The 23163-nt window shown below is 42.1% G+C and overlaps 2 protein-coding genes across 4 annotated transcripts; both read left to right on the forward strand.

The window, feature by feature from the left end:
- The first annotated feature begins 1103 nt into the window (after positions 1–1103).
- Positions 1104–6441, forward strand: LOC121914313 (C-factor-like). The gene is made up of 6 exons (XM_042437651.1): positions 1104–1483; positions 2172–2223; positions 2991–3178; positions 3564–3722; positions 4892–5005; positions 6192–6441. Exons 1-6 carry the CDS (start codon positions 1337–1339, stop codon positions 6309–6311), a joined length of 780 nt encoding a protein of 259 aa, XP_042293585.1. The 5' UTR covers positions 1104–1336; the 3' UTR covers positions 6312–6441.
- A 4387-nt stretch (positions 6442–10828) lies between these two features.
- On the forward strand, positions 10829–22435 carry LOC121914312 (C-factor-like). Of its 3 annotated transcripts, none has more exons than XM_042437650.1 (6): positions 10829–10853; positions 16824–16875; positions 18379–18566; positions 18962–19120; positions 20278–20391; positions 22186–22435. In XM_042437650.1, exons 3-6 carry the CDS (start codon positions 18516–18518, stop codon positions 22303–22305), a joined length of 444 nt encoding a protein of 147 aa, XP_042293584.1. In that variant the 5' UTR covers positions 10829–10853; positions 16824–16875; positions 18379–18515; the 3' UTR covers positions 22306–22435. The 3 variants fall into 3 exon arrangements, with proteins under 3 accessions (XP_042293584.1, XP_042293583.1, XP_042293582.1); XM_042437649.1 differs by lacking the exon at positions 10829–10853 and adding an exon at positions 14834–15748 and having other exon boundaries at positions 22192–22435; XM_042437648.1 differs by lacking the exon at positions 10829–10853 and adding an exon at positions 14839–15748.
- Positions 22436–23163: the final 728 nt, after the last annotated feature.

Here is a 23163-nt window from a genome sequence, read left to right on the forward strand (position 1 = left end):
CTGGTAGCCAGTTGTGACTTCTTGACAAGTTTGATAAAGTTACTAAAGTGATATGATGCACTTTGAGGGCAAAGTCTGTGATGTGCTCAGGTAGGAAAGCTGTTAAGCTGTGCTTGGGCTTAAGCCAATATGTGCAGACCTCATCTGTGCCTTACATGTTTAGTGGTGAAATGTCCAAACAGGTAAGATACTTAAATAAATATAAATAAATTATAAATGTTTATCCCGCTTTTTGCCAAGCGATCAAAGCAGCGTACAACAAGCCTTTTCCAAGTGGCTTTCCTTGCACCAATTTAACCCTGGCCTTCTCCTATGCCCTGAAGTTTGCTCACAGCAGGAAAGCACATGTTCTTCCTTCTGGGTTCTTTGGGGCCAACTGTAATTGGATATTTCAACACAACTGCACTTTAACTCTCTATGTTTATTATTCAAGGTGAAAAGGACCTACTCCTTAGCCCTGCCAATTGCAGCTCCTCTCTCTCTCCATCTCTCCTTCTCCTTCTGAACTCAACCAGCAAGTAAAGCCCCCTTTTTAGGGTTTCCCCACCCATTGGATGAAATCAATATTCATAGGGCATAGCACACAATCTAAGATCTTTCTCAAATTGGAATTTGGCCCCTGCGTTGAATAAAGGCTTTCCTTTATTCCTGCTGTAATTTCTAAAATATCTCTGACCCGCATCTCAAACGCAGTGTCCACAAGAACCCATTAAAGGTACCATAGGAGCCATAGGAGCATCAATTTTCTGCTGTCCCCAAAGGCCATATAGAAAGTTCAAGTTTCAGGCACCTTCTCCTCCAACCTTTAGGGAGTGCATATGAATTCCCTCCGTCCCTCCTTTGCTATGCCATATGCAGCTGTATTGTATAACAACTTGTATAACAGCTGCCATATGGAGACCTGGGTTCAAATCCTTCCTTGAGCATAAAAATGCATTGCATTTGGGCAAGACACACTCTCCCAGCCTCAGAGGATGGCAAGGGCAAACCTGCTATGAAGAAACTTGCCAAGAAATCCTTTGAAAGTTTCACAGTCCGCTTAGCTCAGCATTGTTGGCACTGACTGGAAGCAGCAGCTCACTACTGTTTCTGGCAGTACTCTTTCCCAGCTCCGTTTGGAAGCGTTAGGGGCTGTAGTGTTTGGTAGTGTTAGAGAGCTAATCTATGAAAAAACAGTTTGGACTTTCCCATCTATGTGGCATTGCTCTATTCCTAGAGATAAGTTCTCTTGGCTGAAACATGATCCAGTCAGATTATATAAGTCTGGGTGGAGGAGCTGGGGACTTTGGTTGGCACAGATCTTTGTTAGCTAGTTAGAGACGGGCAAGCAGGAGCAATGGCCTTGTTGAAAGCATGCAGTGTCTTGGTGACCGGATCCAATCGGGGCATTGGTTTGGAGATGGTCAGGCAGCTGCTTGAGAAAAATAACCGCCCAGAAAAGATTTTTGCCACCTGCCGGGACCCAAAAGGACCAGGTGCCCAGGTAAGCCTTGGTCTGGCATCACCTCTATGTGGGGCTGGGTGCCCAAAAAGGGTAATCCAAAGTAATCCAACAGATTATCTGTTGAGAGTGGTGGTGATCTGTTGTGAAACTTTTAAAGGGAGAAGCAACTTTTCTTCCTGAGTTTAGGAAACTGACTTTTTTTCTGAAATATTTTGCATAGGTGAATATCCCTAAGGAATAAATCCCATGGAGTTTAGTAGGATTTGCTCCAGGATAAAGTGCTGAGGGTTGTACAGTCTGCTCTTACTAAAATGTATGGTAGCAGGGAGAAGAAACATGAACCTTTACAGCTTCTCATAGAGACAACTAATCTGTTTTTAACTAGTTGTAATAACATATCCTAAAGAATAACACTGGTGATTTAGGTGTGCAGGAATTCCCAGAATTTGCCCCACAGTCTTTCAAATTGAAATATTGTTCCATGATCTTGAACATGGAGGACTCCATACTCAGAGAAGGGCTTCTGCTCAACACTCCGCACTCAGATAAATGCTGAAACATTTTCAGGATAATACCTTTGCTGAGCCACAATAATGCAACACATGCAAAAGATTTAAAGCAGTTGGACCTTGACCTCGCACAGTTTTTCCTTGTTGTCCCATTTGATATAAATTCCATTTCCAGGATTTGTTGGATCCTTTGCCCAAGTTTGTTTTGTGTCTTTCAGAACTTGAGGGATTTGGTTGCGAAGCACCAGGAAGTGGAGATCCTCCAGTTGGGTATGTCCCTGGTCACTCCATCCCTAATTCTCTCTTCATACATGGACAAATACCACCATACCATCATGAATGCAACCGTCTTTCCTGATTTCATAAGCTAAACAGGATCAGTGGAATACCACCAGATAAAACTGAATATATCTAGGAAGAACTAGGACATAATCCTGCTTGAAACCCCAAAGGGTTATTGCTGCCAGTCATAGTTGCTGCAGTCAAGAAACTGATGATCAGATGCAACGTAAGGTAACTTCTTAGGTCCTGAAATTGCTGAGATTCCACATTTGTATGTTCCTTTCCACAACCAGCTTTCTAGAGCAGGTGAACAGCCCACAGTTTGGGTGTATGCCCCATTCATTGTTGCAGGCTGCCAAAGGACCCCAAGGTCCTTTGCCATCAGTTTTCCTACTGTGATAGTGATGAAGAGTGGTTTTTCTCTTTAAAAGCAGGGTTTTTGATACACAGGACTTTTTCAAATGGGAAAAAAGGACAGGAGCATAGCGAGATGCTCCCATCAGTGTCGCGCAATCTGGCAAAGATTTTCAGATGATTTTTTTTTTTTGGGGGTTATCTATATTCTTTTGTGTACTTAAAATATTCCATGTGAACTGATCCACAGTGCTCTGTACTTTTGGAGCAATAAAAGCATGTGTTATAGGGAGTTGCATCAGGACTGCAGAATGGCCAGTGGGGTCTTACCTAGGAGAGAGGTGTTTAATAATGAATCAATAATGTTCATCACCTTTACAGTCTTCTCTTTGTTGCTGCAGACACTTCTGATCCATCCAGTATCAAGAATGCTTCTGCCAGAGTTAGTGAGCGGCTGAAAGGAAGTGGACTGAACCTGTTGGTAAACAATGCCGCCATTTTAAACCTAGGCACTCTGGACTCAGAGACACCAGAAGGCATGGCTGAGGTGTACAAAACCAATGTGACTGGGCCTCTGATGGCAAGCCAGGTAAGATCCATTGATGGTCCCTCCTGCAGAGAAACTTGTCATCTTGCTGAACCCTTTCTTTTAGAAAAATGGTCGTGGAGGTAGTCTAGTAGCAGGTGGCACCTGTTGAACGATGATTGTAAGTATCGTCCATCTGAAAGAGTTCTACATGTGTCTGGCAACTTATTTTTCTCAATTTGCCCCAACCTAGTAACATTTGCAGAGGTGAAGAAGAGATGTCAGTTGTTCCTGCACCGGGTGGCACCCAGTTTGGAAGGCGCATGCAGGGATGGTGCAGGAGGGCCTGTCATCCCCCTTCTGGGATGTAACCCAGTGTGGGCCGCCCCAATGCACCTCCAAGTGACAGCACTGATTTCGTTCTTCTTGATTCGTTCTCTTTCTCTAGGCATTTCTGCCCTTGCTGAAGAAGGCAGCTCAGGATAACCCTCAGAAAGGGATGAGCTGCAGTAAAGCTGCCATTGTCAACATCTCCAGTGAAGGTGGCTCCATCACCAACGTCTTAATGTGGCATCTTGTACAGGCTCTATCTTACCGTTGTAGTAAGGTATTGAGATACCAGTGGTGATAAGGTGAAAGGGCTGTCTTTCAATAAGAATTTGATTTTCAATTATTTCTACCTGAGATTCTTGGGAAAAGCTTATTAGGAAAAGCCTCAGGGCCATTCTCTCACTTTTACCCTTCTTGGCTAGTAGAAGGCTAGTCTGTTTAGAAGTTAGTATTATATAATTCTTTTTAAAGAGTGGTATTTTTGTTTGCTCTGAAAATGGAAATATTAGGCTCCTCCTTTTAAAAAATCTGCAGGTAATAGTGACCATCATAATTATAAGTCAGTGTTTAGATGACATTTTGGGGCAGGAGAACTTCAAATACACTACAACAACTGCTTTTAAAGTGGTAAAAATGCTTCCAAAATTAAATGTTGCAAATGACATTGTATGGCTGAATGGTAGAACAGATAGGAGTAGATCCATGCCACTTCACTCAAAGAATGAAATCTCTCTTCTGTTCCATGTTCACAACACAGATTTAACAGTTCAGTGTGCAGCATTGGCAATAGGACAATATTTTCACTGCATCTGTGGGTAGTCCATGTGGCACACACATTTCTGTTCTCCAACATTTTGCCCTCCTTCCTGGCATCTTGCTGTCTGAGATGAGTAATTGAGAAATGGCTATCAGGAGGGCAATGGAATGGGTCTTATATCTAAACCATATCCTCTTTCTTAATTTGGAAATGGGTTTAGCTGTCCACAGTCTCCTCCTTCCCAGGGTAATTATTATTATTTTTTGGTCCACACCTATCCCACTATCCAAAAGCAGAATGTATGTCTATAAGAAGACCAGAGATTGACCCATCAGGTCATCATAGCCAGATTTTTAAAATAAAACCAACAAGAACTATTAACTGATTTTGGAAGGCTCTGGAGGGATGAATATCAGTTAAAACATGTGCAGTCCTTTTTTAAACTGATAGTAGGCTTCCAGCCAGTCATGGTTAAGTAGGATCCATAGACCTAAGCATGGGAAATTGGACCCTGGATCCTCTGAGGCTGCCACCCCTCCTACAGACAGACAGATCTGGTTACCATAGATTACACTAATAGCAAAGAAGTTCTCCGACCTTCTTTATACAGGCCTTCTTCTGACCACTGTCACCTTATGGATCTGAAATGCATCATTCATCTCCTTGCTTCTGGTCTATCTTCTTTCTAGGCTGCTCTGAACATGCTCACAAAGTGCCAGTCGATGGGATACGCAGCAGATGAGATCCTGTGCATTGCTGTGCATCCGGGATGGGTGCAGACTGACATGGGAAATTCAGCATCGGTAAGTGATTCACAATAGAATCTCAGAACTACAAAGAAGCTGCCAAATTTATTTCACTCCTTTGGCTTACATCAAAGGAAAGTTCAAAATGCATGAAGAGATTTTGGTATTTCATTTATCAGTAAGGAAATCTATTTCAGTCACTGCACCATCCACCGTAGTCTTCAGCCCATTTTCAATTTTAAATTGTAAAATGCTAAATTCAGATACAGTACTAAATTCTAGCTGGATCACCCAAACCTCATCATACAGACAGAATGCATTAAACACATGGCCACTTTGTTTTATTTGTCTCAATTGTCATTCTTTAAAAAAATAAATGAAAGAAAGCCCAGGCACTGCTTCCTAATATTTATCTGAAATTTTCAAGTTATTTGCCTCTTCATGAAATGGAAAGCCTGGCAAGGTGGCAGTAAATCTGGAAGACCCATTTTCACCAATCCCAGCATACGTCCATCCCATAGTGGCAGACTTCTGATTTTTTAAAAAGTACACATCTATCAGGTCATCCTGATCCATAGAACGTATTGCTCAGCATTTTAAACCGGCTCCAGCCTCTTAGGCTGGGGCTGGGATGTGGGATGGAGGCAGGGATTATCACACATTAAACTGCCGCCGAACTGCCAGCCACCATCAGCCTGGGTCCCAGCCGGGTTCCAGCCATGCTCCACTAGCACTTTTTAGAAGCTGGAAAGCTTTATTACATTTAAAGCTACAGACTAATAAAACACGTTTCTGTCAGTTATTTACAATGTGGTGCTTAAACCTGAAAAGAATGGGATGTTCGCGGGAATAAAATCTGGTGCACTCATCTCTGCTGTTGGACTGCAACTCTGTATGATGAGGAATGGTGGGAATTTGGGTCCAATAATATCTGAAGGGTTTTATGATTTCCACTCTTGTTTTACATCAGTTTTTGCATAACAGATGCTAAACTAGCCACCTTGCAATTTCCTGGTTCCCCCTTCCACCTTAGCATCCATTTCTAAACACTATGATGACTAAAGATTGGTAATGACAGTGAGTAAACCTTTGAAACAGAATACATGTAGTGCAGCAAGGGAGACTGTTTCTCTGCTTGTCTTTTGGGACTGGATATCATGAAGTGTGCATTCAGGCCATGTTACTTCTGTTTTGGACTCCATATGTTTGTCTCTCTCTCTATATATATATCCCCTCTTTACAGACCCAGGCTCCGCTGACAGTGGATGTGAGTGTGCGAGGGATCCTGAATACCCTTGGCCACCTCTCAGAGAAAGACAATGGCACTTTTGTGAATTGGGAGGGGAAAGTCGTTCCTTGGTGAGACACTCAGCTTTGCTTGCTTCCACTGGAGAAGGAGCCATGTTCCTGTTGGTGGTGCAAAAGCCCAACTCGCCATGTAGTATTGTTTTGATTACGTTCTCATCAATAAATACACATTTCTTTTTTGGAAATCTTATAACTCTCTCTTTTATCTACTTCTCCTGTGTGCAAGAGATCCCTGTAACTTACTTCGTCGTTTTGTTGTTGTTAGCTTTAGCACAGAACAAGGCTGGTTAAATATGCCTTCTTTTAAGAGGCAAGCAAGAGGTGTTTTTTTCAAGATACAGATTGTCATCACACTGGCTTTTATCCTGTCACTTTCCCAATGGGATGAGCATGTGTTTAACTTTAAAGACGGGTCTCACTGCATTCTCCCGTCTGCAGCCCATCTACAGCCTGTATGTAACCCGTGCTTATCCTGTGGCTTTTCAAACCCGGGTTGCAGATCGGCTGCAGACGGGTGAATGCAGTAAGACTCATCTTTACAGTTAAATGCATGTTTATCCCATCAGGAAAATGATGGGATAAAAGCTTGTGCGATATTCTCCATAGGTTCCAAGGTTCTAAATTAGATCCTCCTTGCATGCAGATTCTTTCATCATGGAAACTATTGTGCCAATAAGGTTGCCAAATGAAAACTGGCGAGGGCTCCTGTTTAGAAGGACAAGGAACATCTGCTGAGATTTTCCTTTTACACACCTGATAAACGTACATGCACCCTTCTCTGTTTTCACTCTGATTACCCAAAATGTCACATATAATAATTGCTTTTGCAACCTGTGTTTGCTGCAAAAGTAACCTGTGATTTCCGTAACCTGTGATTCAATTCCATTCTTCATAGTTCTGAAAAGCATTGAAATGTCTTGTACTGGTGTCCTTGAGTCCATGCTTTAGTAACACTGTTTTTAAACCAACGGAAAAGGTACACAGTTCTCTCTACCAGTTTTCAAATCAGACACGTATTCTTCCTTTGGTGAAGGAAGTGCCAAAAATGCAGTGGAAAGGGAGAGGGGAAGGTGAGAAAAGAGATGATGGTCCAAAACACACTGCAGAAATAATCCAGTTGAAAACTGCTTTAACTTCTCTGGCTCAATGCTATGAAATTCTGGGAACAGTAGTTTTCTGAGCTATTTAGTCTTTCCTGACAGAGAGCTCTGGTGTCACAATAAACTACAATTCCCAGGATTCCGTAGCACTGAGCTCGGGCCGTTAAAGTAGCCTCAAACTGGATTATTTCTGGAGTGTTTTGGACCAATTTCAAGCATGTTGTCCTGAAATGGTATGGAGGAAAGATATTGCAGACAGTCACGACTGATTCAGACTATTCTTAATTGGAGTTTAGAGAAGTTACTTATTTGGAATAGAACTTCCACGATACTTCAGCCAACTTAACCACAGATCAGCCAGCATGATCTCAGTTCATTTTGGTGGGGAATTCTTGGAGTTCCCCTCCCAAAAAAATAACTTTCCCAAGATGTGCCCCAGTCTCATGATAGGATCTCCTTCTTCCATCGTCTAGCTGCATAGAATGATCACTGCGGCTCAGACCCTTCCAGAGGACCCTGGTGGATCTCAATACTGATGCCATCATTTCCTCCCTGGCTATGGAGATGTAGTGTGATACATGTATGTCCCTAACAGGCTGCCAGCTCATATTTCACAAATAAGGAAAATATTATTCACGTAGTTTCCCAGACAGTGCTCTCTCCCTGAGATTCTTCCTTTCTTATCCTGGAAAGAGGGGCCAGGCTCTGAGAAACAAGGCCAGGTCCTGAGATCTGGCAACGCTACTCTCCAACCACACAAGAACCAACTTTCTCTAGACTCTTGTTAGCCTGAAAAGCCCTTCCAGGAAATCCTGCTTGCCCTTATTGATTTCATGTAGCTGAACTCTTGCTATCTGAACTGGCAAGTTGCTAAGCACTTTATGCAATTCTAAGGGGAGAAGCTCTATGCTGGAATTCAGTTGGCTTCAATTTCCACAGAGCTTGGTTAGTTGGACACAGATAAGGAGAACTTCAGTGACTTGTTTTCTTCCCTCTTGCACATTTGGGGGTTGGACTGGATGGCCCTTGTGATCTCTTCCAACTCTGTGATTCTATGATCCTGCCATCCTTGTGCTGTGGACACTGCACTGCAAACCTCAATTTAAAAATAATTAAATAGGTTGTTCAGAAAAGACGTGAACAGCAACAAAACGAAAAAACCCAACAAATCACAGTACACTGGGAGACATCAAATCTCAAAAGCATTGCTAAAATCAGTTGAATGATTCACTCATAAGCTTGTTCAGCTCAGCAGTCCAGATATATTGTTTAAAAAGCATTGATCCAAAACTTGGCCATATGCAACCATTTAAAAAGCATTAAACAACAATCCACTGAAAAACATTAATTTAGACCCGCTCAAAACACATTAAAACTTCTGACACATTGAGCACCAGCAAAACTGTAACACTACCCCAACTAGTTAAAAAGCTGAAGCCCTGTTTAAATAAAATGGTCTTTGCCCGCTGGTGAAAAGACAGTTCCATAGCCTGGGAGCAACCACCAAGAAGGCTCTTTCCTGAGTCTTCACCAGATGTAACTGTGATGGTGGTGGGATGAAGAGAAAGCCCTCCCTTGTGGGCTTGTATAAGGAGATACAGTCCTTCAAAAAGGCTGGAGCTACAGTATATACTCAGCTATAAGTCAATCTCATGTATAAGTCAAGGACAGGTTTTGGAGCCAAAATTATGGATTTTGATATGACCTGTGGATAAGTCAAGTGTATTACGTAGGGGCATGTACAAAGGATGTAAAGGATGGAGCAAAGGCAAAGAATGCCAGAGAACGTACAAAATTCCAGCAGGCATAACTGTTTGTGCTCATCCTAAAGGCTGGATGGATGAGGAAGGGACTATGTTAAATGGTGGCTGTGCAATGTGCAGGGGAGGCAACCAGGCACAGGGCTAAAAAAATGTACATAGGTCAAAAAGGATTAAAAACAAAGCAAAGCAAACGGCGGCTACTTACTAGTGATTATAGGCTTTAAATTTAATGTGATAACTTTGCCTGGTTTTAACTGAGAAAAGCCAACAAACATAGACAAATATCTTATTCAAATCCTTCAAAGCCTGATTCCTGTCAGCATTCTTTTAAAGGGAAGCACCAAAGAGCTGCCGCCGCCACCACTCTCCCGCCAAGGCATTAAGAAAAGGGTCCCAAAAGATGCCATGGCAGAGAGAGTAGAGGGGGTCGGTACTTCTTTTAGATGCGCCTCAGACAGACTAAGCTCTCATCTTTTGCCACTCTACTCATAGAAGGAGATGGTTCTTTTTTTGACTAAAATTTCTAGACTTATACATGAGTATATACAATAAGCTGTGCATGAGAAGAAGTGAGGTGTAGTGGTTTGAGCGTTAGACTATGATTATGGAGGCCAGGGTTTGAATCCTCACTCAGCTATGGAAACCCACTGGGTGTTCTTGGCAAGTCACACTCTCTCGGATTCAGAGGAAGGGAAAGGCAACCCCCTCTGAGCAAATGTTGCCAAGAAAGCCCCATGATAGGGTTGCCTTAGGGTTGCCATAAGTTGGAAATGACATGAAAGTACACAAGAAGAAGTTGCATAGGGCTTTGCAAGTTCAAATCCTTCAAAGCCTGACTCCTGTCAGCATTCTTTTAAAGGGAAGCGCCAAAGAGCTGCCACCGCCACCACTCTCCCGCCGAGGCATTAAGAAAAGGGTCCCAAAAGATGCCATGGCAGAGAGAGTAGAGGGGGCCGCCACCATCATAGTTGGAGGAGACCACAGGGACCATTCAGTCCAACTCCCTGCCATGCAGGAAAACAGAACCAAAGCATCCTTGACAAATGGCCACCAAGCCTCTGTTTAAAAACCTTTAAAGAAGGAGATTTCACCACTCTCCGAGGGAATATGTTCCACTGTTGAACAGCTCTTCCTAATGTTGAGCTTTAATCTCTTTCCCTCTCATTTGAATCCATTGTTCTGTGTCCTATTCTCTGGAGCAGCAGAAAACAAGCTTGCTACATGTTCAATATGGCACCCCTTCGAATATTGAAACAGGGCTATCATATCACCTCTTAAAACCAGCAATTTGAAGGTTTGGGGATACTCCTTTTACTTTGCATCCTTTCCAGCAACCAGGGGATACATTTCTTTTAGTGTGTGACAGTTTGGCAGGCTTTGAATGCCATCTGTGTGTTTTATTTTGGTACTACTGCTGAACACAGCTCTTTGGTATGGAAATGGCAGAGTTAAAAAATGCAAAATATGAGATAACACAAGAAGCTTATGTAACCCTATGGGAGGAGATTGACAGTACACTGAACAAGAACTGGGCTGGCATAATGTTTTGTTAGTTGAACTCACCCTGGTAAGAGAGATGGAAGTCCTGAATGCTTGCAGTATCCTGGGTCCAATCGGGGCATTGGTTTGGAACTGGTCAGGTAACTGGCAGAAGGAAGAAACTGGCTGGAATGGATCTTTGCCACCTGTTGGGACCCAGACGGACCAGGTGCCCAGGAGCTAGGTTTGAGAAAGGTACCTCAATATGGGACTTTCTTGTGTACGGCAAAGAGATTGTACCTTGGTCAATGGATTCATCTATTTCCCAAGACTTTGTAACTTCCTAGTCACAGAGCACGGTGGCTATTTTGAGGCAGGGCCTGCCCAAACTTTTTGCTCCTGAGGCTATTCAGCAAATGGCATTCTTCTATCCACTCAAATGAAGATAATAGGGAACTAGGACAAAGATTTTCTTCATAATACTAGAAAAGTACAGGGACTGCTCTATGGAATATATGATATAAAGAGGAAACCTAGAAACGGGATTTCAACTGAAAGGCTTAGGAAGGCTTATAATAGAAGACCGTTGATCATTCTATGTTATCTTTTTATGTTTGAAGTTTATTAGCTATAAAGTTGGTTATAAGTTTGTTATATGTTTGCTTGTTTATATGTTTGTCTATTTGTATGGTTTTTTAAATATATATATATATATATATATATATATATATATATATATATATGTAACAATTTGTACTTTAATCAAAATTTAAAAGAAAATAATACCAGAAAAAAATGTGAAGCTAATTTGTGGGTGATACAGGATTGATAAAAGGAAATACTTCACATAGTGCATAGTGAAACTGCAGCCTCCCTTTCACAAGATGCAGTGATGCGAACTTGAAGGGCTTTAAAAGAGGATAAGCTAAATTCATGAAGGATGGGGAGATCATTGTCTATTAGTCAGCATGGCCATATATCTGCCCCAGTAGAAGGGGCATTCTGTCTCTGTGGATATGTTATTGGCAATGGCGAGTGTGAGATGGAGGATGCAGTCCTGAGATTATCAATAATGCCTGAACCTTTGTGGCCATCTGTAAGCAATTACAGGGGCCATCACAGAAAAAGCTGGGGAAAGGCATTGGGCTTCCAGCAACAATATAGGAGTATCTCCAAACCAGAAACCTGCTACCTGGTTTTTCAAAGGAACTGCAGCTCTCTCTACAATAGTTGACAAATCAGTCTTACGAACACGGAAACCGCCTTCAATCAAGATCTGTTCACCAGGATTCAGATTCAGCTTTTGGCTGTCATTGAGCCATTTACTGAGCTGAAAGATTTGCCAAAGCCTTGCAGAGCCACACCTAATTCAATTGCTGCTGGGAGGCAGAGCTGCATGTTCTCACTTCGTACCAGAAGCCCAACAACTGCTCCTGAAGGCTTCATATAAATTTGAAATAAAATCTATAGTGATAGAAGATAATGCCATGTAAAACCTCTTCTTCCCTCAAGAAGGCAGTGGACAACCATTCTTTAAAAGGGGTGAGGAAAGTATGCCCTCTAGAGCCATTTTTCTGACCCTCACGCATCCCCAATTTTCCCCATCTCTCCCCCCCTTCCCATTTTTGTCCCAAATTGCTCCCAAGTCCCTCAGAAGTACAAAAACATTTTTGCCAGGTGTGGTTTGTACAGATTGCTTTAAGACCAGGAGACACTTTTTGTCCAGTAAATATGACTTGGAAAATGATTTCTGGGTCACTTCCTGTTGTAATAAAAAGCGTTTCCTGGGCCAAAAGTACAATCTACCCAAGGCATTTCCTCCAATTTGCTAGAAAATTCTGGTGTACAATCATTGTGAACAGCCTTCAAAAAGTATCAGAGGCCTATTAGTGCCTATTTTGCAGGTTTAGAGATTAGAACTAATACACTGTTTCCAATTCAAATTCAATATGTGGGATATATATTTAATGACATTATTGCCTTCATTGTACTCTGTATTCCCTTTGACTTTCTCAAGCAGAATTTCCCAAGTTCCAAGCTCCTTTCCTCCTTTTTCCGGTATATTTTAATCTTCTATCTCTAAAAATATGAAACAGCAACTCATCTGCCAAACCTGTTTTGCAGTTCAAAAGGTTAATGGGACACATCAAAAGCCAAGCTGACTCTTCTGCAAGACTTCTTTCTCTGTGTAATTTTCTGAGAGGCTTTATCATTTCCTAGATTCACCTTGACTTTCAATTCAATGATTCCCCCGAGTATTACAGGGGCTATATTCAAGTCCTCCATTACAAACTGGGTGTATGAGCAACCACCGGAAGATGCATTGGACTGAGGAGGCGTAGTGGCCTGTCATTGTTGCTCCTCTATGCCACCACAATGGGACCTTTTTCACTTTTCTCTGGGCAAGAGCTTACTTTTGATTTTGCTAGTACATTTGCCAATCTATTTCTAAGATAACATGCAACTGGAACCACTTGGGAGGAACTTTAAACACTTGTACAGAGAGAGCAGCTTGGCTGGAGTGGTGCTGGATTCATGGCTGGCGTCTGTGGAAGTAGGCACACCTTAAAGTGGCATTATCCCAATCACATGTACCACCCCAAATATAGATTTTGCCAAGTCATTATGAAACAGACAAGTAAGACCTATAAAAACACCTTAGGAAGACATGCAAGCTAACAGCTAATGAATATAGGCATACTAAAGTTTCTACCTATAACAACCAGGGCAAGTAGGAAAGAGGGGCTCAGGCCCAAGCTACAATCTCCATTACAGTGGAGAGAAAAAAATGAAGACAAATTGCAGATCATGCCTGGGGATATTTATGCCACTTAGAATCAACAATGTCAGTAGAAAGCAGGAAGAAGAAACAACACAGGTTAGAAAATGATAAAGTGACTGTGAAGAAACAGGGGGAAAGGGGACAAGGACCTTGTTGCATTTTGCTAGTGGCTGTGTTATCCCAGACCAACTCTGAGTTTGTTGCCTGGTGCACCCAGACCAGTCCAATACCACACCAGAATGGAGATACAACGTTCTACAATGCAATGAACGGGTGCAAGGGAATAAACTCCAAAGCAAAGTACAGCTGACACTCTAACTTCTGTACATACAGAACAAAGGAAGGTGAGGTAGAGCTATATCATTACATCATACCTTTGCCCATGCATAAATTTGTGTCAAGTAGTGACATCCGATATTAAGCACTCACTGGGGTGCTGTATAACATAGTAAGTTTCCACTTTTGCATGTGATCTTTACCAAGTTGATGAGATCTTTAGATGACTTTCTATGCCTTTTGACAAGTCCAATGGTACATCTACAATGTAGAAATTCTGCAGTTTGACACCGCTTTAACTGCCATGTGTCCATCCTACAGAATCTTAAGATTTGTAGTTTTGTGAGGGACCCGTATTCTTTGGCAGAGAAGGCTAAAGAGCTTGTAAAATTACAAATACTAGGTTTCTATAGGATGGGACTACAAAATTTGGTGTCATTCTGCAGTACTTTTACTGTGTAGATGCACCTCTTGAGTCATCTCCTACCACATTCAGTCATTATCGGTCACGTTTCCGGAAATGCTCAGTGATTGTCAGTGTGCTATTTCTGCAGGTCACGGATATAAACCTGAAGGCATCCTGTTGCACATTGTATGAAAGGTTCAGCAATGTCTAGCTGAAAGGCTCTTTATATCAGTTGTACTTAGTCTAGGGTTACACAGGATTGGCTAGGGGTAGTAAGGATAAAATAGGAAGTAGGAGTGGCAATGTAGAAGAGTGAAAATGTACTGGAAAAATATACACAAACTGATGCAAGAAACATTGGGAAATAAATTGCACTCCAACCAGAACTCTTTTTAACAACAATACGAATGATAAATGACAGCATTGTCCTAAAAGTTCCATGCATCCAATGAAGTTCCAGTGCAGGAATTGCTTTCAGGACTCTTCTGCCTGTGCTGTTTCTGTGACATTTGGTTGTAAATCGTAAAGCCCTAAATTAAAAATACACAACAGATGGAAATACGAAATAGAAATTACACTACAGTGGGCCATTGGTATCTCTTGGGTTTTGGTCCCAGGGGGCCCCGTGGATACCAAAATCTGTGGCTGCTCAAGTCTCATTAAATACAATGGCATAGTAAAATGGTGCCCCTTATATAAAATGGCAACATCAAGGTTTGCTTATTGGAATTTGTATATTGTTAAAATATTTTCAAAGTGTGGATGCTTGAATCCATGGATAAAAAAATCAGTGGACATGGAGGGCTCACTGTATAAATGATTACCCTCCTAAACATACAACTGAAAATAACACTAGCTTATTCAAGGTGAATAATTGCAGCTCCTCTCTAGCTCCATCTCTCCTTCTGAACTCAACCAGTAAGTAAAGCGCCCTTTTAAGGGTTTCCCCATCCACTGGACCAAATCCATACCCAAAGGGGCTTAGCATACACAACCCAAGAGCTTTCTCAAATTGGAATTTGGCCCCTGCATTGAATACCATTTTCTCTACCTCTGCTGTAATTTCTAAAACATCTCTGACCCGCATCTCAAACGCAGTGTCCTCAAGAACTCATTAAAGGTACCATAGGAGCCATGGGAGCATCAGTCTCCTGACTCCAAAGGCCTTAAGGTCACTATAAGTATATAATGACTTGGAGGCACACAACAACAACAAAACAACAACAACACTGAAACAACCCTTGATCCACCTAGCTCAGCATTGTTGGCACTGACTGCAAGCAGCTGCTAACTACTGTTCCTGGCAGTACTCTTTCCCAGCTCCATTTGGCAGCGTTAGGGTCTGTACAGTTTGGTAGTGTCAGAGAGCTAATCTATGACAAAGGCAGTTTGCACTCTGCCATCATGATCTATTGCTAGAGATAAGCTCTCTAAACTGAAACATGATCCAGTCCGATTATATAAATCTGGGTGGAGGAGCTGGGGACTTTGGTTGGCACAGATCTTTGCTAGCTAGTTAGAGACAGGCAAGCAGGAGCGATGGCAATGTTGAAAGCACGCAGTGTCTTGGTGACTGGATCCAATCGGGGCATTGGTTTGGAATTGGTCAGGCAGCTGCTTGAGAAGAACAACCGTCCAGATAAGATTTTTGCCACCTGCCGGGACCCAGAAGGACCAGGTGCCCAGGTAAGCCCTGCTGTAGCCTCACCTCTATGTGGAGCTGGGTGCCTAAACAAGGGAATCCAAAGTATAAAGCAGATTATATGTCGAGAGTGGGGAAGATCTCTTGTGAAACTTTTAAAGGGAGAAGCAACTTTTCTTCCTGAGTTTAGGAAACTGATTTTTTTCCTGAAATATTTTGCATAGGTGAATATCCCTAAGGAATAAATTCCATGGAGTTTAGTAGGATTTTCTTCAGGATAAAGTGCTGAGGGTTGTATGGTCTGCTCTTACGAAATTTTATGATAGCAGGGAGAAGAAACATGAACCATTACAGCTTCTCACAGACAACATATCTGTTTTTAACTGTTTGTCGACAACATAGCCTAAAGAGGAACACTAGAGATTTATTGTAAGATAAGGGCCTCAACATACCGCCCAGTCTGGAGCCGTCTGTTTTCCCTGTGGAGGGAGCGCGCAGCAACCAAACCCTGCGGGCTCCTTCCACACCAAAAGGAACCCAGTAAAAGCGGATTCTTTTTGATGTGCGTGTGTGCTGCCATCTGTGTGCCATTCATGTATTGTGACGTGTCAATGACGCAAGTGCGGCACCCCAATGTGCAGACGTGGGGCTGCGCTTGCGTCATCATGGCGGCCCCTGTATGAACAGGCCGCCACCATGATGGCAGCATCCCTGTGGACTAGAGTTTGGGAGCGTGTGGTTGCTGCAAACTCCCGAAGCCTAGAATTGTCATGGGCATGCCCCTTCTTGCCTGTCTGTCTCGGGCCTAAGTGACCAAGTGGGCAGGAATTACCAGACTTTTCCCCTTTGAAACTGAAATATTGTTCCATGACCTTGTACACTTGGCTAGGAGGACTCCATAGTAAGAGAAGGAGAGAAATGCTGAAACATTTTCAGGAGAATATCTTTGTTGAGCCACAACTTTGCAACAGATAACGCAACACCTTTGTTCAGCCAAAATAATGCAACACATGCAAAAGATTTAAAGCAGTTGGACCTTGACCTCACACAGTTTCCACATCTTGTCCCATTTGATATAAATTCCATCTCCTTTGCCCAAGTTTGTTTTGTGTCTTTCAGAACTTGAGGGATTTGGTTGCGAAACACCAAGAAGTGGAGATCCTCCAGTTGGGTATGTCCCTGGTCACTCCATCCCTAATTCCCTCTTCATACATGGACAATACCACCATACCATTCTGAACACAACCATCTTGCCTGATTTCAGAAGTGGAATATCACCAGATAAAACTGGGCTTTTCCAGGTAGAAATAGGACGTAATCCTGATTGAAACCCCAAAGGGTTATTGCTGCAAGTCATAGTTTCTGCAGTCAAGAAACTGATGATTAGACGCAACGTAAGGTAGCTCCTTAGGTCCTGAAAGAGCTGAGATTCCACATTTGTATGTTCCTTTCCACAACCAGCTTTCTAGAGCAGGTGAGCAACCCACAGTTTGGGTGTATGCCCCATTCATTGTTGCAGGCTGCCAAAGGACCCCAAGGTCCTTTGCCATCAGGTTTCCCACCGTGATAGTGGAGAAAAGTGGTTTTTCTCTTTAAAAGCAGTGTTTTCACTTTAAAACAAGACACACAGGACTTTTTCAAAGGGGCAAAAAGGATAGGAGCATAGGGTGATGCTTCCATCAGTGTCGTACAATTTGGGAAAGATTTTCAGACAACATCCTGATAATCCCGCCATTATCCCATAAATAAAGAGGAGTTTTCCAGCTGCTTTTCATTCATGGGAAATTCCCATAAATGAAAAGTGGCTGGAAAACTCCTCTTTATCCACGGGATAATGGCAGGATTATCATGACATTGCATGATGTTGTCTGAAGATTTTGCCAAATTGTGCGACATTGCCAAGGGCATCTCACTATACTCATGTCCTTTTTGCTCATCTGAAAACGTCCATAGTCTGTGTAGGGATCTTATACCTTGTTTTAAAGGGGGAAATGCCACTTTTAAATGGAAAGCACCATTTTTTGCAACCATGGCAAATTCCATCCCTTCAACTGTGCTGATTTGTGAGAGACAATCCCAATTAATCCTCTATCATCGCAATTGGGGTATTTTTGAAAGCAGATGAAAAAGTGTGATGATAGAGTAATCTTGTTACTTCCATTTCCCCTCTCGTCCTCAGTTTAGAGCCCTATCACATGGGGTAAAATACCTGTCTTACCTTTCCTGAATTGAATTCTAATTCAGGAGGCAGTCGGGTCATACGTAAATCACCACCGAAGTTGCCACCAGGATACAGCCCGGATCCCTGGAGACACTTTGGTGGCCTTTTTGTAAAGTCGGAAGCTTCCGTTTTCAAAAAACATGTGTCATTCTGCTTTCCCAGTGCAGGGGAAACCTCAGGATGGACCTGTATGGTACTTGCATTGGGAAACATGTTCTTCTCCAGGGATTTTATTTTTTTACTTTTGATTATTTTGCAATCTGTATTCTTTTGTGTACTTAAAATATACCATGGGAAATGATCCACAGTACTTTGTGCTTTTGGATCAATAAAAGTGTGAGTTACAGAGAGCTGCATCAGGACTGCAGAATGGCCAGTGGGGCCAGGAGAGAGGTAGATAATGATTAATCAATAATGTTCATCATGTTTACAGTCTTCTCTTTGTTGCTGTAGACACTTCTGATCCATCCAGTATCAAGAATGCTGCTGCCAGAGTCAGTGAACGGCTGAAAGGAACTGGACTGAACCTGTTGGTAAACAATGCTGCCATTGTAAACCTAGGCACTCTAGAATCAGAGACACCAGAAGGCATGGCTGAGGTGTACAAAACCAATGTGATTGGGCCTTTCGTGACAAGCCAGGTAAGATCCATTGATGATTTCTCCTACAGAGAAACATGTCATCTTGCTGAGCCCTTTCTTTTGGAAAAGTGGTCGTGGAGCTGGTCTAGTAGCAGGTGATGTCTGTTGAACAATGACTGTAAGTATCTTCCCTCTGAGGGAGTTCTACATGTGTCTGGTAACTCATTTTTCTCTATTTGCTCCAACCTAATAACATTTGCAGAGGTGTTTGGCTCAGTGGTGTTCCTGCACCGGGTGGCACCCAGTGTGGAGGGCGCATGTGGGGATGGTGCAGAAGGAGGGCCTGACTGGCTGTCACCCCCCTTCTGGGATGTAACCCAGTGTGGGCCGCCCCATTGCACCTCCAAAGAGACAGCACTGATTTGGTTCTTCTTTGATTCGTTCTCTTTCTCCAGGCATTTCTGCCCTTGCTGAAGAAGGCAGCTCAGGATAACCCTCAGAAAGGGATGAGCTGCAGCAAAGCTGCCATTGTCAACATCTCCAGTGAAGGTGGCTCCATCACCAATGTCTTAGTGTGGCATCTTGGACAGGTTCTAGCTTACCGTTGCAGCAAGGTATAGAGATACCAGTAGTGATATGGTGAAAGGGCTGCCTTTCAATTTGAATTTGATTTGCATGGCAGAGAGTTGGACTGGATGGACCTTGTGGTCTCTTCCAGCTCTATGATTCTATGATTTTCAATTATATCTACCCAAGATTCTTGGGAAAAGCTTATTAGGAAAAGCCCCAGGACCATTCTCTCACTTTTATTCTTCTTGGCTAGTAGTAGACTAGTCTGTTTATTTTAAAAGAGTGGTATTTTGGTTTGCCCTGAAAATGGAATACATTAGGCTCCTCCTTTTAAAAAAATCTGCAGACAATAGAGACCATCATAATTATAAGCCAGTGTTTAAATGATGTTTTGGGGCAAAGGACTCAAAAAGGATATGGATATATTGACTGGGTCCTGTATGTTCTGAAGTCAGTATGCATAATCCTAAATAAACACCAGCTATCTCTGTATGTTGGCAGAATTTGCTATATACATGTCCATATAAAGTCTATGTACAGGTTCTTGGGCCGATAAGAATAATCTTGGCTTCTATCTGCAGTCTTTCCAAGGTTGTACCAGATTTTGCCCTCCTTCCTGGCATCTTCTGTCTGAGATGAATGATTGACAAATGGCTATCAGGAGGGCAATGGAATGGGACTTATATCTAAACCATAGCTTCTTTCCTAATTTGGAAATGGGTTTAGGTGTCCACAGTCTCCTCCCTCCTAGGATGGATTGTTTGTTTGTTTGTTTATTGTCCCACATCTATTAAACTATTCAAAAACAGAATGTATGTCTATCTGTAGACCAGAGATTGACTGGTAAGAAGAGAGAGATTTTTACATTAAAATCAGCAAGAATGATTATCTGATTTTTGGAAGGTCCAAGGAGGGATGAGTATCAGTTAAAAATATATGCAGACCTTTTCCAAAACTGATAGTCGGCTTCCAGCCAGTCATGGTTAAATAGGATCCATGGACCTAAGCATGGGAAATTGGACCCTGGATCCTTTGAGCATGCCACCCCTCCTATAGATAGACAGATCTGTTTACCATAGATTCCACTAATAGCAAAGAGGTCCCCCAACCTTCCTTACACAGGCCTTCTTCTGACCACTGTCATCTTATGGGTCTGAAATGCATCATACATCTCCTTGCTTCTGGTCTATCTTCTTCCTAGGCTGCTCTGAACATGCTCACAAAGTGCCAGTCGATGGGATATGCAGCAGATGAGATCCTGTGCGTTGCTGTGCATCCGGGATGGGTGCAGACTGACATGGGAAATTCAGCATCAGTAAGTGATTCATAATGGAATCTCAGAACTACAAAGAAGCTGCCAAATATATTTCACTCCTTTGGCTTACATCAAAGCAAAGTTCAGAATGCATGAAGAGATTTTGGCATTTCATTCATCAGTAAGGAAATCTATTTCAGTCATTGCTCCATCCTCTGCAGTCTTCATGTAAAATGGTAGTAGTGTTAAACCACAATAGCCAGACAACTCAAATCAGGAACATTCCAATGAAACACTGGTTTCTTTTAAAGGATATCTTGAGGTGTAGACAAGCACTTATTATTTACTACTAAATGAACACCTAATTTTAGAGATATGTTGGTAGATAGCAAGTTAAGACATCCTATGAGAGCCATTAATTTGCTAAAATGAACCAATAGACCCATAGGACAATTCCCTTGTGGAAATGCACCGTGTGCAGTAACTGTGGTAGATTAACATCATTTAAGAACCTAGGTAGGAGAGATAGCTAATAACCCAGAGGACAGGATCAAAATTAAAATGGCCTTAATAGATTAGAAAGCTGGACCAAAACTAACAAAATTACTTTCAATAGGGAGAAATGTAAAGCACTACACTTAGGGCAAAATAAAAATGAAATGCACAGATATTTAAGGGACACCATTTTGCTCTGCAATTATATTTAATGGGACTTGAGCATTCACTGAGAGCATTCACAGGGGGACTTGAGTTATCCACGGGGGATCCTGGAACCAAACCCCAACAGACAACAAGGTCCCACTGTACTCAGGCAATTGTCTTCCAAAGGATTTTTGTGATATTTGAGACTTAATACTGCATTTCCAGAGACCACAGGACCTGAGTTCTTCTGTTGCATGATCTATGGACAGTACAACTTCAATATTATTTGACTTATTTGAGAGTTTTTAATAATAATAATAATAATAATAATAATAATAATAATAATAATAATAATGCACACACACACTTTTAAACATTATTTCCATAATCTGACTTACATTTTATACTTTATAATAACCTTTTTTCATTTTCATTCTTATCCATCTACCTGTTAGTAAGACAGTGATCTCTGTGAGGCAGATGCTCAGTTGATTTCCCCCCCAAACAGGAGTTATTCTTCCACATAATTCTAATCTGTTATAATGTTTACAATCTGCCTGGGATTCCAGTTCTGGAGATAAGGCAGCTTTATCAAGATAATAATGATGATGAAATTAATCATGGATTTAATAATGGTTTACACAAGCGTTAGGAATCCTGCCAACCTCCAGATGTTTAAGGTTAGCTCACTGGCTTTTATTCCTGCGCTAGGCATGGGATGTAAATGCACAGGGATGGATTCTATCATACAGCTCTATCTCTGGACAGTACTCATCCCGTACGCAAACCAGCTTCTCCTGGACCTTTTAAAGAATAGGATTTCTGTGGGAATAAAAGCTGGTGTGCTCATCTCCGCTGTTGGGCTGCAACTCCGTCTGATGAGAAATGGTGGGAGTTTTGGTCCAATAATATCTGGAGGACTTCATGATTTCCACTCTTGTTTTATACCAGTTTTTGTATAACAGATGCTAAACTGGACATTTTCTGATTCCCCCTTCCACCTTAGCATCCATTTCTAAACACTATGATGACTAAAGACTGGTAATGACAGTGAGTAAACCCCTTAAACAGAATACATATAGTGCAGCAAGGGAGACTGTTTCTCTGCTTGTCTTTTGGGCTTGTATATTATAAAGTGTGCATTCAGGCCATATTACTTCTGTTTTGGACTCCATATGTTTGTCTCTCTCTCTCTCTATCTCCTCTTTGCAGAGCCAGGCTCCGCTGCCAGTGGATGTGAGTGTGCGAGAGATCCTGAATACCCTTGGCCATCTCTCAGAGAAAGACAATGGCACTTTTGTGAATTGGGAGGGAAAAGCCGTTCCTTGGTGAGACACTCAGCTTTGCTTGCTTCCACTGGAGAAGGAGCCACGTTCTCGTTGGCAGTGCAAAAGCCCAACTCTCTCAGTGTTACTTTGGTTACTTTCTCATCAATAAATACATATTTGTTTTCTGAAGAAAATCAAGTTTCTCTTTTGTCTATCACTACTGTGTGCAAAAGATCCCTGTACTGTATCTGAGCTAGTAAGTTGCTAAGCACTTTATGCAACCCTCTGGGGAGAAGCTCTATGCTGGAAATCAGTTGGCTTCAGTTTTCACAGAGCTTGGTTAGTTGGGGACAGATAAGGAGGACTTCAGTGACTTGTTTTCTTCCCTGCCATCCTTTTGCTATGGAGAGTGCACCACAACCCTCAGTTTAAAAAGACTTAAATAGGTATTTCAGAAAAGACATTATGATCTGAACAGTAACAAGAGAAGAACAAATCACAATACTTTGGGAGACATCAAATCTCAAAAGCATTGCTTAGATCAGTTGAATCCCTGTGGGACCAGTGTTATTCAACATCTTTATCAATGACTTGGATGGCAGAATTGGGGGCACACTCATCAAATTTGCAGATGACACCAAATTAGGAGGAGTAGCTAATACTCCAGAGGACAGGATCAAAATTTAAAATGACCTGAATAGACTAGAAAGCTGGACCAAAGCTAAGAAAATGAAATTCAACACAGAGAAATGTAAGGTACTGCACTTAGGGCAGAAAAATAAAATGCAGAGATATAGGATGGGGGACACCTGGCTGAATGAAACTACATGTGAAAGGGATCTGGGAGTCAAAGTAGACCACAAGTTGAACATGAGTCAACAGTGCGATGTGGCAGCTAACAAAGCCAATGCGATTTTATGCT

The sequence above is a fragment of the Sceloporus undulatus genome, chromosome 8 (genome assembly GCF_019175285.1).
Source record: "Sceloporus undulatus isolate JIND9_A2432 ecotype Alabama chromosome 8, SceUnd_v1.1, whole genome shotgun sequence".
NCBI lineage: Eukaryota > Metazoa > Chordata > Lepidosauria > Squamata > Phrynosomatidae > Sceloporus > Sceloporus undulatus.

Excerpts from the sequence above, each read along its gene's own strand:
- LOC121914312 (XM_042437648.1), top strand. The coding sequence starts at position 15,602 with ATGGCAATGTTGAAAGCACGCAGTGTCTTGGTGACTGGATCCAATCGG. Across the intron at positions 18,567-18,961 it reads GGCCTTTCGTGACAAGCCAG|GCATTTCTGCCCTTGCTGAA; the intron begins GTAAGATCCATT and ends CTCTTTCTCCAG. Across the intron at positions 19,121-20,277 it reads TAGCTTACCGTTGCAGCAAG|GCTGCTCTGAACATGCTCAC; the intron begins GTATAGAGATAC and ends TCTTCTTCCTAG.
- LOC121914313 (XM_042437651.1), top strand. The coding sequence starts at position 1,337 with ATGGCCTTGTTGAAAGCATGCAGTGTCTTGGTGACCGGATCCAATCGG. Across the intron at positions 2,224-2,990 it reads AGTGGAGATCCTCCAGTTGG|ACACTTCTGATCCATCCAGT; the intron begins GTATGTCCCTGG and ends TTGTTGCTGCAG. Across the intron at positions 3,723-4,891 it reads TATCTTACCGTTGTAGTAAG|GCTGCTCTGAACATGCTCAC; the intron begins GTATTGAGATAC and ends TCTTCTTTCTAG.